Consider the following 13,109-nt stretch of genomic DNA (forward strand, 5'->3'; position numbering starts at 1 on the left):
TGCAGAGCGAATTCTTTGGCAGAGCAAACACGGGGACCCCCCGTCGGCCGGCCCAGAGGTGGTGTCACTCCTTCACACACACACACACACACACACACACACACACACACCGCTGAGTGACGTCTCCTCATCACATTTTCCTCCCGGGTTCCTGCACACACACATTTCGTCTGGTCCCGGTCCTGCTCAGACACGCCAGGTATGTCGAGAGGAAGGACCACGAGAGGCCTGCAGACGCCCCGTCACACACACACACACACACACACACACACACACTGAAATATCGAAGATGAGAGTTTGACGGCAGAAATAACTTTGGAGGAAGGAACTGTTGCGACAAACGCTGTTTTTGTGGTTTCACTGTGACGGGACCCTGGACCCCCAAATATAATATATGATGTCATGTGATGTTATAAGTGAGGTAAAGGTTGCTTTGTGATGGAGCTGCAGGAACCATGAATAATCCACAGACTTCTTTAAAGACTGTACAGGCCATGTGTTTGTGTTGTGTCTCTGTTTCGTATCATCCCTCTCTCCTCCTAAGGGTCCGAGCCGGGCCCCTGTGGGGGGTCCCTGTGGGGGGCACTGACGGGTTTCTGACTCCGGGTTTGACTGAGTCTGGTTCAGGCTGCCTCGTCCTTCCTTTGGACAAACAGTGACTCAGCAGGAAACGTCCTGCGGCCGGGGCGTCAAACCGTGACGCGTGCTTCCTGTTGGCTTTGGGCTTTGGGCTCTTGGACTCTCCTGATTGGCTGCTGCTCTTTGAAAATGAATCGGCGCTCTGCAGCTCATTGGGGGCTTCTCGTGTTTTTTGGGTTTTTTTTTCCCTTCAGTGTGCCATCCTCTTAACCCACCGCAAGACACTGAATTAGTGTGTGTGTGTGTGTGTGTGTGTGTGTGTGTGTGTGTGTGTGTGTGTCCCTGGATGACAGCCTGTTCCCAGAGATTTAAATTAAGGAAAAATGGCCAGAAAATTTGCTTGAAAAAATTACAAAAAGAAAATTTGGTTTTAATTAATATAAATTAATTATTATAAACATATAATAATATATATATAATAATTAATTATATATTTATATTTTTTTTATTTTTTTTTTTTTTTTTTGGTTTGATTTCTTTCAAAAACATGGGAAAAAAGGAAATGAGCAACTTCATAAGAAATGACCTGAAAAATGATACAAGAAAATAACCTGATAATTGGAATGAAAAAAAACAAAGTAAAAAACAAAACCGAATAAGGAAATGACCTGGAAATTATCAAGGCTAGATAATTGGAAGAAAGAAAATTATTAGAAAATGATCAGAAAACAAAGGAAAAATGTCCAGAAACTACAACTATTATAATGAATATTTAAAATTATTTCACAGGGAAAAAAAAATATACATATTCTTCTTTTTGTTGCCTGATTTCAAGTGGTTTCCTGATGTATTTGGTTTTATTATATGGTTTCCTGTCTGTTGCCCTGTCCCGTCCGTCCCGTCTGACCCGCCCTCCTGCGTCTCGTCCTGCAGGGAAGGCCTTCGACATCACCTACGTGCGTCTCAAGTTCCACACCAGCCGCCCCGAGAGCTTCGCCATCTACAAGCGGACGCGCGAGGACGGGCCGTGGCTGCCGTACCAGTACTACAGCGGCTCGTGCGAGAAGACGTACCAGAAGACGAACCGCGGCTTCATCCGCACGGGCGAGGACGAGCAGCAGGCGCTCTGCACCGACGAGTTCAGCGACATCTCGCCGCTCACCGGGGGCAACGTGGCCTTCTCCACGCTGGAGGGCCGGCCCAGCGGATACAACTTCGACAACAGCCCCGTCCTGCAGGTGAGGGGGCGGAGCCGGGGCTGGGGGCGGGGCCTGGGGAACAAATGGAAACAGGAAGTAGGGACTGGGCAGACGGGAAAAAATCTACTCAAATTCAGGCACAAATCATCTTATTTTTATTCATCCATTCAGTTTTTTAAATGTTTATGTTTCCATGTTGATCCTGAATACTTTGTCCTTATTTTAAATGATACAAATGAGTCTTATTTAATTAAATAATAATGAAATTGCGGTCTAATTATAAAACATTAGAAATTCAGAATCATACAGAAAACATATGAAAACATTTTATGTGCTATTTATGTTTGTTAAAATTTCCTCTTCCTCTTCCTTCCTTTTTACTGATTTTTTTTCCCCCTCATCTGAGCTGCAGATAAACACAATGAAACTGTATTAGATCATATAAAATAGAGATAAGAAGCACAAAGACTGTATAAAAAAAAAAGTAGATTTTTCTGTTTTAAGACGTTTAAAACAACAAAAATATCATCTCATAAAAAGCAGGACAGCGTGATGACATCCTGTGTTTTTCTTCAGATTCATTCAGGAGAGGAGGAAAGAGGTTTTCTGTGTCTTAGACTTTACTGACCACGTGTTGTCAGGTTTTTACGCTTCAGTCAGAAATATAACGGCATTTTTCATGGCTCATATTCATTTTACTGCCACCCGCACTTATTTAGCAGATAAAACAAACAAAAAAACAGTCATATTGCGATAAGATTCACATTTTCAGCAGGAATGATCATTTTTGTTTTGTGAATGTCATTTTCCCTGCAGCAGCTGGTGATGATGATGATGATGATGATGATGATGATGATGTGGTTTATTTTCCCTGCAGTTTAAATCCTGTTGAAGTTTTTTTTACACTCGTCTTCATGCTGGAATACCGTACAGTATTATTATTATAAATATCTGTGTGTGTGTCTCTGCTGAGGCTCACACTGTTTCCCTCCAGTCCCTCCAGGGACACACACACACACACACACACACACACACACACACACACAGAGCACTGGACAGTCAGACTGCACTGCTGTGAGCAGGAATAATAATAAACCAGTGAGCAGTGCTGGTGCATTGTGGGATTTTCCAGCCCCTGTGGAGTCAGTTTCCTGTCTGACGGAGCGGAGCGCGTCAGCGAGGTCCGTCAGGGTTTCAGTCGGGACGTCCCGAGCTGATATCAGGATCAGTATCAGTGTTTATTCAGACAGTTTTTACAGTCTGGAAAAGTATGGAGTATGATTTTGGTCGTTTCCAGGTTTCACCTCTAGACGTGTTTCTGTCTCCACTTCTCTGGGATGTGTGATTTTATGAAATCACAACAAATAAATCATGATTTCATGACATCATGATGTGTTTTTCACTGAAGAGGCTGGTTGGTGCTGAGTGGTGTCAGATCTGTTAGCCTGCTGATACGGGACGTCCTGTGCTCCGGGCCCATCAGCTCTGGATTTTGGTCTTTTAACGCCTAAAGCAGACGGCGGTGTGTCAGGGCCTCTGCAGGGAGGAAAGCTACAGAGCCCGGGGAGGCGGGTGATATTGAGAGAAAAAACTCTCAATTTCCAAGATTACAAACTTGAAAAATTCTGAGATTATAAAGTCACAAAAACAATTTTTCTGATTCTTTTTCTCATAAATTTGTGACTTTATAATCTCAGAATTTTTCAAGTTTTTCTCATTAATTTGTGTGTTTTTCTCAAAAATTTACAACTTTAATCTCAGAATTTCTGAGTTTTTTTTCTTGCAAATTTGTGACTTTGTAATCTCAGAATTTTTAGAACAGTATTTTCCTTTTTTTTTCTCTCTGAATATGAGCCCTGCCCCCCCGGCTCTGCCTCGGTTGCCTGATGCTCTCAGGCCTGACAGACGTTTAGCTGCCAGCGTCTGACAGGATCCAGACTGACCCACCAGGTGACATCAGCTCTGCAAACGGACGGACTGGATGATGTGTGGAAACCCTGTTTTCATCAGGACCCCCTGGAAGCTGGTCCAGGACCCCCGGGGGTCCCAGGGCCCCGGTTTGAACCCCCCCGCTGCACACGGAGTGACTCTGTGAATCAAATGTGAGAAAACAAAAGCAGATCTCCTCAGCAAGCCACACATCAACAGAGCGAGCCGAGCATTGTGGGAATTATCAGCACTTTGACCAATCAGAAGCGGCGGTTGCGTAACGAGTGCGATGTTGGGCTCCAGATGTTTTTCTAAGCAGAGTGTGTGTGTGTGTGTGTGTGTGTTGTGTGTGTGACGGCTGGGGCTGCTTGAGGATAAATCTCAGAGTTGCCCCTCTGGATGTGCTCGCCGTGGAAACGTGTGATTGACAGCAGCGTGACGTTTGACTGACAGCTGGTGTCTGGGCTGCGGTTTACAAACTGGGGCCTGGGGACCAGCAGCGGCCCGGGGGGGGTCGCAGGGCGGCCGCAGCCAGCAGGAGCAGATTAACAAACTGTCAGGAGCTTTTCTGAGGCTGAACGAGGAGCCGCGTCACAGAGAAGAGCAGGGGTCTTCAAACTGGGGCTCAGGGACCAGCGGGGGTCCTCGAAGGTCCACCAGGGGGTCCTGAGCCAAACGAGGAAGTTTCATTTCACCAGAAACTGTAAAAATGCAGGAGATGCAGTGAAGGCAACACGCCACCACTCTGTCTGTGTGGAAGTGAAGTGAAGACACGTCCAGTGGAAAGAGAAATGAAGATGATCCTCATCAGGACCGAGGCCCCGCCCACTCGCTGCTGCTCGCAGAATAAAAACATCCAGGACTGATAATCGATCGCCTGTTAAAGCCAATACTTATTGATCTGATATCAGAGCAGGGGTGGACCACCTGACAGCCAATCACTGCTGAGCTCTGCTGGAGACAGATTATATTCCCTGTGGATTATCAGCAGAGACTCTCTCTCTCTCGCTCTCTCTCTCTCTCTCTCTCTCTCTCTCTCTCTCTCTCTCTCTTTCTCGCTCTCTCTCTCTCTCTCACTCGCTCTCGGTCGTCCAGGTTGCGAGTTTGACGCCTGTGCCAAGTGTTGCGACATGTTGCTAGGCGACGCCCCCAGGTTTCCCACCGCAGTGGCGGCTGCTCTTGGCTCAGAGCTGCTGCAGCTGGATGTGTTTGTTATGCAGCTCGCTCGCCCCCTGTCTCTCTCTCTCTCTCTCCCTCGCCCTCTGTCTCTCTCTCTCCCTCGCCCTCTGTCTCTCTCTCTCCCTCGCCCTCTGTCTCTCTCTCTCTCTCCCTCGCCCTCTGTCTCTCTCTGTCTGTCTCTCTCTCTCTCTTTCTCATTTCTTCTTTCTCATATTTTGCTTTTCTCTCGTTTCTCCTGTTTTCTCTTCATTCTTCTTCCTCTGCAACTTTTTCTCACCCCTCTTCACTCCTTCATCTACTTCCTTCTCTTCTTCATCTCCTCTTTTCTGTTCCTTACCTTTTCTTCTGTCTTTTCCTTTCCTACCTTCCTCTCCTCTCCTCTCTCCTCCTCCTCTCCTCTCCTCCTCTCTCCTCCCCCCCTCCCCCCCTCAGAGCTTCGGTCAGGTCTGGTCTCAGTGTTTCAGGCTGCCTGTCTGTCTGCCTCCTGTCTGTCTGTCTGGGTTCTGTGTTCCTCTGTCCTGCTCAGGGACTCGCCCACATCAACAGACATACACAAATACATGAATATACATGAGTATAGATCAGGCTGTCCGTCTGCAGGCCGGTGAGCGTCCCTCAGAGACGTTCTCTGGCTGTTCTCCGTCCCTCAGACGTTCTCTGGCTGTTCTCTGTCCCTCAGACGTTCTCTGGCTGTTCTCCGTCCCTCAGACGTTCCTCTGGCTGTTCTCCGTCCCTCAGACGTTCCTCTGGCTGTTCTCCGTCCCTCAGAGACGTTCCTCTGGCTGTTCTCCGTCCCTCAGACGTTCCTCTGGCTGTTCTCCGTCCCTCAGAGACGTTCTCTGGCTGTTCTCCGTCCCTCAGACGTTCCTCTGGCTGTTCTCCGTCGGTCTCGTGTGGATCGTGTTCTCTGCTCGCTGTCATGATCTCTGAGTAACAGGATGCAGTCAGGAAAATACAGGAGGGATAATTATTCCATGGAAAAATATGTGACTGAAAAAAGCATGAAGAATGAGTTAAAGCCTGTCAGGGCTGCGGTGGTCAAACTGGGGTGTGGGGACCACCGCCGGTCCGCGAGAGAACCCCCCCCGGGATGTTGTTAGAAAATATTTTTAAATATTTTTAAAAATTCAAGAAAATGATACCCAGTTGAACATGATTTCCTTGAGGATCAGATCAGGTCAGCAGGCGTTTTGTCCTGAGCCCAAACCAAAGCCTCTGCTGGGTCAGGCTCCCTGCAGGGCTGAAGGGGGTCCAGAGGTGGAGTGAAGAGGTGAAGCTGGACTCCCCCTCCATGTTTGAGCAGCACCCCCCCTCCTCTCCCCCCCCTCCTCCACCCTCTGCCCGTCTAAATGAACAGATTTAGCCCTGCAGCCACAAACTTCCTTATTTGACTTGTTGGCATTAAGCTATTTATACCAGAGAGCCTCTTTAGGCGCCAGGAGGCCGAGCTGCAGCCAGGCCGACCTGTCTCCCTGCATCCCAACTGACAGACAGACAGACAGACAGACAGACAGGAGGCCGACGGACAGACAGACAGACAGGAGGCCGACGGACAGACAGACAGACAGACAGACAGACAGACAGACAGACAGACAGGAGGCCAGCGGACAGACAGACAGACAGACAGACAGAAGGCCAGCGGACAGACAGACAGACAGACAGACAGATGGGAGGCCGGCGGACAGACAGACAGACAGACAGGAGGCCGGTGGACAGACAGACGGACGGACGGACAGACAGACAGACAGACAGGAGGCCGGTGGACAGACAGACAGACAGACAGGAGGCCGGTGGACAGACAGACAGACAGACAGACAGACAGACAGACAGGAGGCCGGTGGACAGACAGACAGACAGACAGACAGACAGACAGGAGGCTGGTGGACAGACAGACAGACAGACAGACAGACAGACAGACAGGAGGCTGGCAGACAGACAGACGGACAGACAGACAGACAGACAGACAGACAGACACAGACAGGATGAGGCTGGAGCAGCAGACAGCTGGTTTCAGGGTTAGAGCCCAGCCTGCTGTGATGTCTCTTCAGTGTTGAAGGGTTTGGGACGTCTCACTCTGTAAACTCTGTAAAGGAGGAACAGTCAGGCCTGCGGACCCCTGGCGTTCCCTGGACCTCATGTTGAACACCGCCACACGCTGAAATAACTTCACTGGCTGCCTCCTCGGGTTCGCTCAGCTGATAAATACTCATCAGTCACATGACCTGCCATCAGCTTTCAGCTTCTCAGTGTTTCAACATTTTCATAAAAAGCAGACTCAGATTACAAACCCATGACATCATTCCACAACATCACATTTTTCAAAAAACACCATGGTCAGTACAGGACAGAGTTACAAGAATTACACCGTTTCCCATAATTCAGTGCTAACTGGACAGGTGGGCCGGCAGCGGGGCTGAGTTTATAAAGACAGATGGAGAACGAGTCACACGGCCGGCCCTCCATCACCCAACAGGAAGGTGGGCGTCAGGGGAGCTGGGACTCTTCTGAGGGCCCGGCCCCCCTGTACAGACAGGTACAACTTCATGTTCTCACATCCTGAGTTTCATTTAGTCCATGAGCTTCAATCCATGAATCCAAAGAGTCTCTTCTGAGGAGCTGATTGGTTGATCTGTGTTACCTTTTATATTGAAAGAAAGAATGATCACCTCTGTCACTGTGACAGAAAGACAAGCTGAGCCTTACAGGCAGCAGAGAAGGAAACTTTATGGCACAGCAGCTGGATTAGACTGGATTAGACTGGATTAGATTGTACAGGTGGAGTTGATGAAGTGGACGCTGAGTGTATATTGATGACGTCATTTTATGGTCTTATGGAATCGCGGGGGCCCGTGTTGCGTATCGAATCGTGTTTTCAGAGCAGCGTATCGTCCCATGCCTGGTGGGCGTTTTTTGGGATGAACAGGAAGTGTGTTTCCTGTCCTGCTGCGGTGCATTCAGAGGCTCCATCAGTCTCTCTCTCTCTCTCCCCCTCCTCCCTGCGCTCTCACGGCGTCGCAGCTGAGCGTCCTCCCTCCCAGGGGAACCTGAAACACCCAGCAGATTGATGACATACAAACGCTGTACACAGTTTGAGTGTGTTTGCTCGATCGTGGCGCCGAGCTCGCAGCAGCTGGAGGAGAGCCAGCCGGCCGGGGCGCAGCTCTTCTTCGAGGACTGAAACTCAGGTGGTGCAGCCGCGGCGGGAAACCAGAGGAACAGCTGTGCCGGAGCCGCCGCCGTGAGAACGTCCAAAACCACGACAGAGGAGAACATCTGCCGCCTCGCCTGCCAGGCAGCAGCAGAGGCATGCAGCACGCAGACGTCACATGACAGGAAGCTGGACACGTCCGTCTGAATGTCCTGCATGTCCACTTTTAATCAATCTCTACCGTCCATATGTCACATTTCTGTCCTCAAAAACACGTCAGAGTTAAATCCCTGCAGCCACAAACACTGTCATTGTTGTGTTGGGCTTCATTAACTGCATACTTGCCATTGTTTTTTTTTTTTGTTTTTTTTTGACTACAACAAAAACAAACAATACAAACAACTTTATCAGGCTTGTAATCTGACTGGCACCAAGAAATTAACAAATAACAAAGAAATAAATTATTAAAATTTTCCTCCAAACTAAGAAAAAACGGGGCGGGGTTTGGATCTCAGCTCCTGCACACGGAGCAGTGATCTGGTTTCTACCTGTGTTGACCAGCTGTCTCTTCATCCTGTAACCTGATGATGGAGAGCAGGGTCCTGTTTCCATGGCAACTCACGGATCAGAGAGTAATCTGATTACTCAGTGCAGGAAATGCGCCGACGGTCACTGCCTGACCTTAAGAGAACAGCTTGTTCCCGGTCCCGTGACTGACGGCGGGATTCGGACGGGACGCCACCCTCCGCCTCCGAGCCCCCCCGCCCCCCCCGCCCTCGGACGGGTCACTTCCTGTTTGGAGCGCTGAGCCGGGCAGCAGCTGGGAGCTGCCGTTAGCATCCAGACAGAAATATCCCCCGCATTCCTGACAGTTGTGCAAGGATTTATCGTGTCAGTGTGAAGTTAGGTGGCAAACAGCAGGGCTGCGTGGGCGGCGGTGCAGCTGACCCGGGATCAGCTGCAGGACTTTACAGTGTTTTTGTACAGTCAGTAAAAAATCTGCTGTTTCCTCCTGGACGAGCCTCAAGATGGCATTTTTTTCAAATGTGATTTTTATTATTTCCTTCCCAGGGTCTTCACAGAAACACATACACACCAAATAAATAAACAAAATAACTAAAACTAAAAGGAGCACAACAGCAGGTACGAGTAAAGAGAAGTTACAAAATAAATTTAAAAAATAAACTGAAAAAACGTAAGAACCATATCAAAGTTAAAAATAAAAATTAACACCAACAGAAACAATAATAGTAATTATATGTGGAGATGTACACATACAGTACATATACACTGTATACTCATATATACACACACCCTGTATATGTTCAGCTCTGGTGTCACATCATTTTTTTTTCTTAAATATTTCATGACTATAAAAACAGAAGTCCTAAAAATAACAGCCACGCTCCACTCAGAGCCAAATTTGGAAATAAATCATATTGTATTAAAGTTTAATGGTAGAAAAGCCCTCAGAGTTTGTGGCTGTGAGAGGAGGCCACCAGGCCGGCAGCTGCTGGGAGATTTATTACAGAATTACTGAGAGCGAATCGCTGAGTTTGGTTTTTGGAGTCGAGCAGGAGGGACGTCCACAAAGGTCAAAGGTCAACAGCAAAATAATTCTTTCACCCTGAGAAACAGGCAGTCGGCTGGAAACTGAGAGACTCTGCTGCTGGCAGGGAGCCAGACGGGATGTTTAACGTCTCATTTGTTTGGAAGAAGCCTGAGGAGGAGGAGGATGATGATGATGATGATGATGATGATGATGAGGGGATGAAGAGCTCCTGCAGCGTCTCTGAGCTCCGAGCGCTCGATCGGCTCGTGTCCAGTGTTGGGACCAATTACTCACAAAACTAATAAGTTACAATTACTAATTACTTCTGTAAAAAAGTAATTTTGATTACTACTCAGTTACTGCTGCAGAAGAGTAATTCAGTTACTGGGGAAAGTCATTTTTTTCTTTTCTTAAATCCTCTTATTAATGCACATATTTTTGCGTTGCTGTTGCAGTGTGGACATTGCTGTCAAATTTCATCTATCATTGTCAGTGTTGGGCACGTTACTTTGAAAAAAGTAATTCATTACAGTTTAAAGTAGTGATGCCAGCTTGTCCAGGTGGGGAATTGAACCCCCGGTCTTCTGTACGACAGGTGGAGATACTATCCGCTCTGTCGGGGAACATATACGCTTCTTAATTTGTGCTCATTCTCCATGCATGTTGATAAGTTACGAAAAACTGCAAAATCCGACCGGTTTGAAAATTGACACACCGCTTTTTCTCCACAAGACGCACATTTTTCGAATCGGATAATAAGATAATAATAATTATTAGTCTAAGTAACGGCGCATTTTATAGTCAGTAACGGTAACGGCGTTGTAACGGGGGAAACAGTCATTTCTTTGATTACTCGTTACTGATAAAAGTGACGCCGTTAGTAACGCCGTTACTCCCATCACTGCTCGTGTCGTCTCATCGTTGGCCTCCGTCTCGTCGTCTTGTGCGTTCCTGCCCTCAGGACTCTGATATGAAAAGATGTTTTGATTTGTGTTGATTAAGGAATCGTCTGGCTGTGATATAAACTCAGAGCGGTGAGATATTACTGAAGAAGAGCCTTGAAAACCTGGTTTGTTGGTTAAATGGGAGGTTGCAGATGTGGTGTGTGTGTGTGTGTGTGTGTGTGTGTGTGTGTGTAATCTGACGGTGTGTGTGTGTTGTTTTGTCTCTGCAGGAGTGGGTGACGGCCACCGACATCAGAGTGACCCTGAACCGGCTCAACACGTTCGGAGACGAGGTCTTCAACGACCCCAAGGTCCTCAAGTCCTACTACTACGCCATCTCCGACTTCGCCGTGGGAGGAAGGTAAGAAAAAAAAAAACACAGCTCCTGGATTATTTTCACCAGGAAAAAGCCAAAGCAGCGTCTGAACTGCGGCTCTGACAGATGAGCAGCAGGCGCTCTCTCCTCTTTTATCATCTGAAGGACAAACCTCACCGCTCACCGTGTAGAGCGCCTGCCATCTCTCCACGCTTCCCATACACTTTATTTAAGCAGCTGTGCAATGCATTCTGGGAGCACGGCGTCACGTTGGCATCTCCTCATTTGCATAAAGTTGGAGTCAAGGCGACTTTATGCAAATGAGGGGCATCCAGCTCCAACCTGCCGCCTCTGGAAATCTCCAATAAACTTTTAGACTTTAAAACGATGATGAGCACAGACGGCAGAACGTGGCGATGTCGTGTTCGCTCGGCTCGGTCTGTGTCTCGTGAGAGGAGCTGCTTTGAATTTGTCTCAGGACAGAAAAAGTAAAAAGTGGAAGAAATGAACCCTGAGAAACCTGAACACATTCACCTCAATTCACCGGAACAGTAGTTTAAAAAATGGAGGGGAAAAACGCAAGAAAATGAACATGCAGAGCGAACAGGAGGACTGTGTTTATAACGATTGATGTGATATACTTAAAGGCAGTCAGCATCACACTCCTGTCTTTTAGAGCGCCACCAAGTGGGCACAAAAACCGCCTGGCGTGAACGTCATTATCAAACAAAATGTGTACCAGCTTGAAAAAAAAAAAAAAAAAAAATCAGTGTTGTTAAAATGACTCTCAGAAACTTAATGTGTCACCCAGACGAGTGATATATCAGCTGTGTGCGTTTTGTTTTTTCCATCATCCTGTCCCATTTCCATCCATGTTGTGACCCTTGATGGACCCTGAGCCTCAGGTTGAGCCCCTCGGGACGCTGTGACAGCGACCCGGCCCCGTCCTGACCCTCTTTGTTTGCAGCTCCTGCGTCAGCGCCCACACTCCCCCTGATGGATCAATGATCAGGCCTTTTTTCTGCTCCTAGAGCTTCATTTAGTCCAGGTGGTGACCTCGTTACCTGTCGCTGTACAGGACCGTCCTGCCAGCTGGGGTCACGTGACAGGAAGCTCCCTGTCCCAACGTCCTTGAGAAAAAGCTCTGCGTGTGTGTGTGTGTGTGTGTGTGTGTGAGGGAGGCAGCCGAGTGTGTAAATCCCTGAAATGTCAACAGGAAGTCTGTCACCAGATGAGCAGAGGAGCGCTCGTTTTCTCAGGGATGAACGTGTGTTTTTGCAGTTTTACAGCGCAGAGGCTCGACAAGTTCCAACAGCCCACCGCGCACGAAATAGACCCCCCCCCCCCCCCCTTCCTAAAAAAAAAAAAAAAAAAAAAAAAAAAAAAAAAAAACAGAAGGAGGAGGTGCCGGGCTGTTGTATTTGTTGTGTTCTGGTCCGTGTCACTGTGTGGTCTCTCCCCGCGGCCCGGCGCAGGAATCCACATTAAGATCTCCTTCCTGCACGTCTGAAAAAAAGAGCCTAACCCCCACCCCCGCCCCCCCCCATGCCCCCCCGCCCCGCCGCTGCTCGGCCTCCGCAGCCATAATCTGTTTGAAATGTGGAGCAGATTTCCATTACACAGCCGGCATTCCTGGCATTCCTGGCCGGCAGGGCTGGATTACAGGGAGACCGGAATGGGGCGGGGCGGCCGGCGTGACGGGCGGAAGAGCCGGGACGAGTCCTGATCTGAGCACCTGTCAGCCGCCCCGCTCAGCCTTTATTTATTTATTTATTTATCTGAGGAGGCTCTGACGGACAGCCCCCCCCCCCGCCAGCCCCGCCCCCCGACTCCCACCCGCATCACGAGCCGGACGCCCAGCTCCATGTTTCTGATTATTAATAATCCAGGAGACCGATAACGGATATCTAAGGCTGATTTTCATTTGCAGCATCAAAACGTCCAACATGCAAACTTTCCTTTGAATTAAAAGATGTTAAATTAACGTTATTATGTTATTAAAACAAATCATTATTATCATTATCATTCATAATCATTATCATTAAAACAATTCTAATAAAATACAGGAAAATAAATAAAATAGAATTAGTTTAAAAAATAGTCAAAAAATAATTTAAAAAATTACAACAAAAGTATTATTCATTAATTTATCATAATTATTAAAATAATTAGGTCTGATCAGAGAAGCTGCATCAGGCGGGTCCAGGTGGGTCCAGGTGGGTCCAGGTGGGTCCAGGTGGGTCCAGGTGGGTGCAGGTGGGTG

The 13,109-nt window shown here is 47.9% G+C and overlaps 1 protein-coding gene across 1 annotated transcript in view; it reads left to right on the top strand.

Moving 5' to 3' along the window:
• Window positions 1-13,109, top strand: part of lamc1 (laminin, gamma 1) — an 80,111-nt gene that overhangs the window by 36,654 nt on the left and 30,348 nt on the right. Inside the window, exons 2-3 of the mRNA XM_030074826.1 lie at window positions 1,513-1,817; window positions 10,761-10,891. Coding sequence (XP_029930686.1) covers window positions 1,513-1,817; window positions 10,761-10,891 — 436 coding nt within the window. The remainder of the gene's footprint in view (window positions 1-1,512; window positions 1,818-10,760; window positions 10,892-13,109) is intronic.

This window comes from Myripristis murdjan, chromosome 17 (assembly GCF_902150065.1).
Source record: "Myripristis murdjan chromosome 17, fMyrMur1.1, whole genome shotgun sequence".
Classification (NCBI taxonomy): domain Eukaryota; kingdom Metazoa; phylum Chordata; class Actinopteri; order Holocentriformes; family Holocentridae; genus Myripristis; species Myripristis murdjan.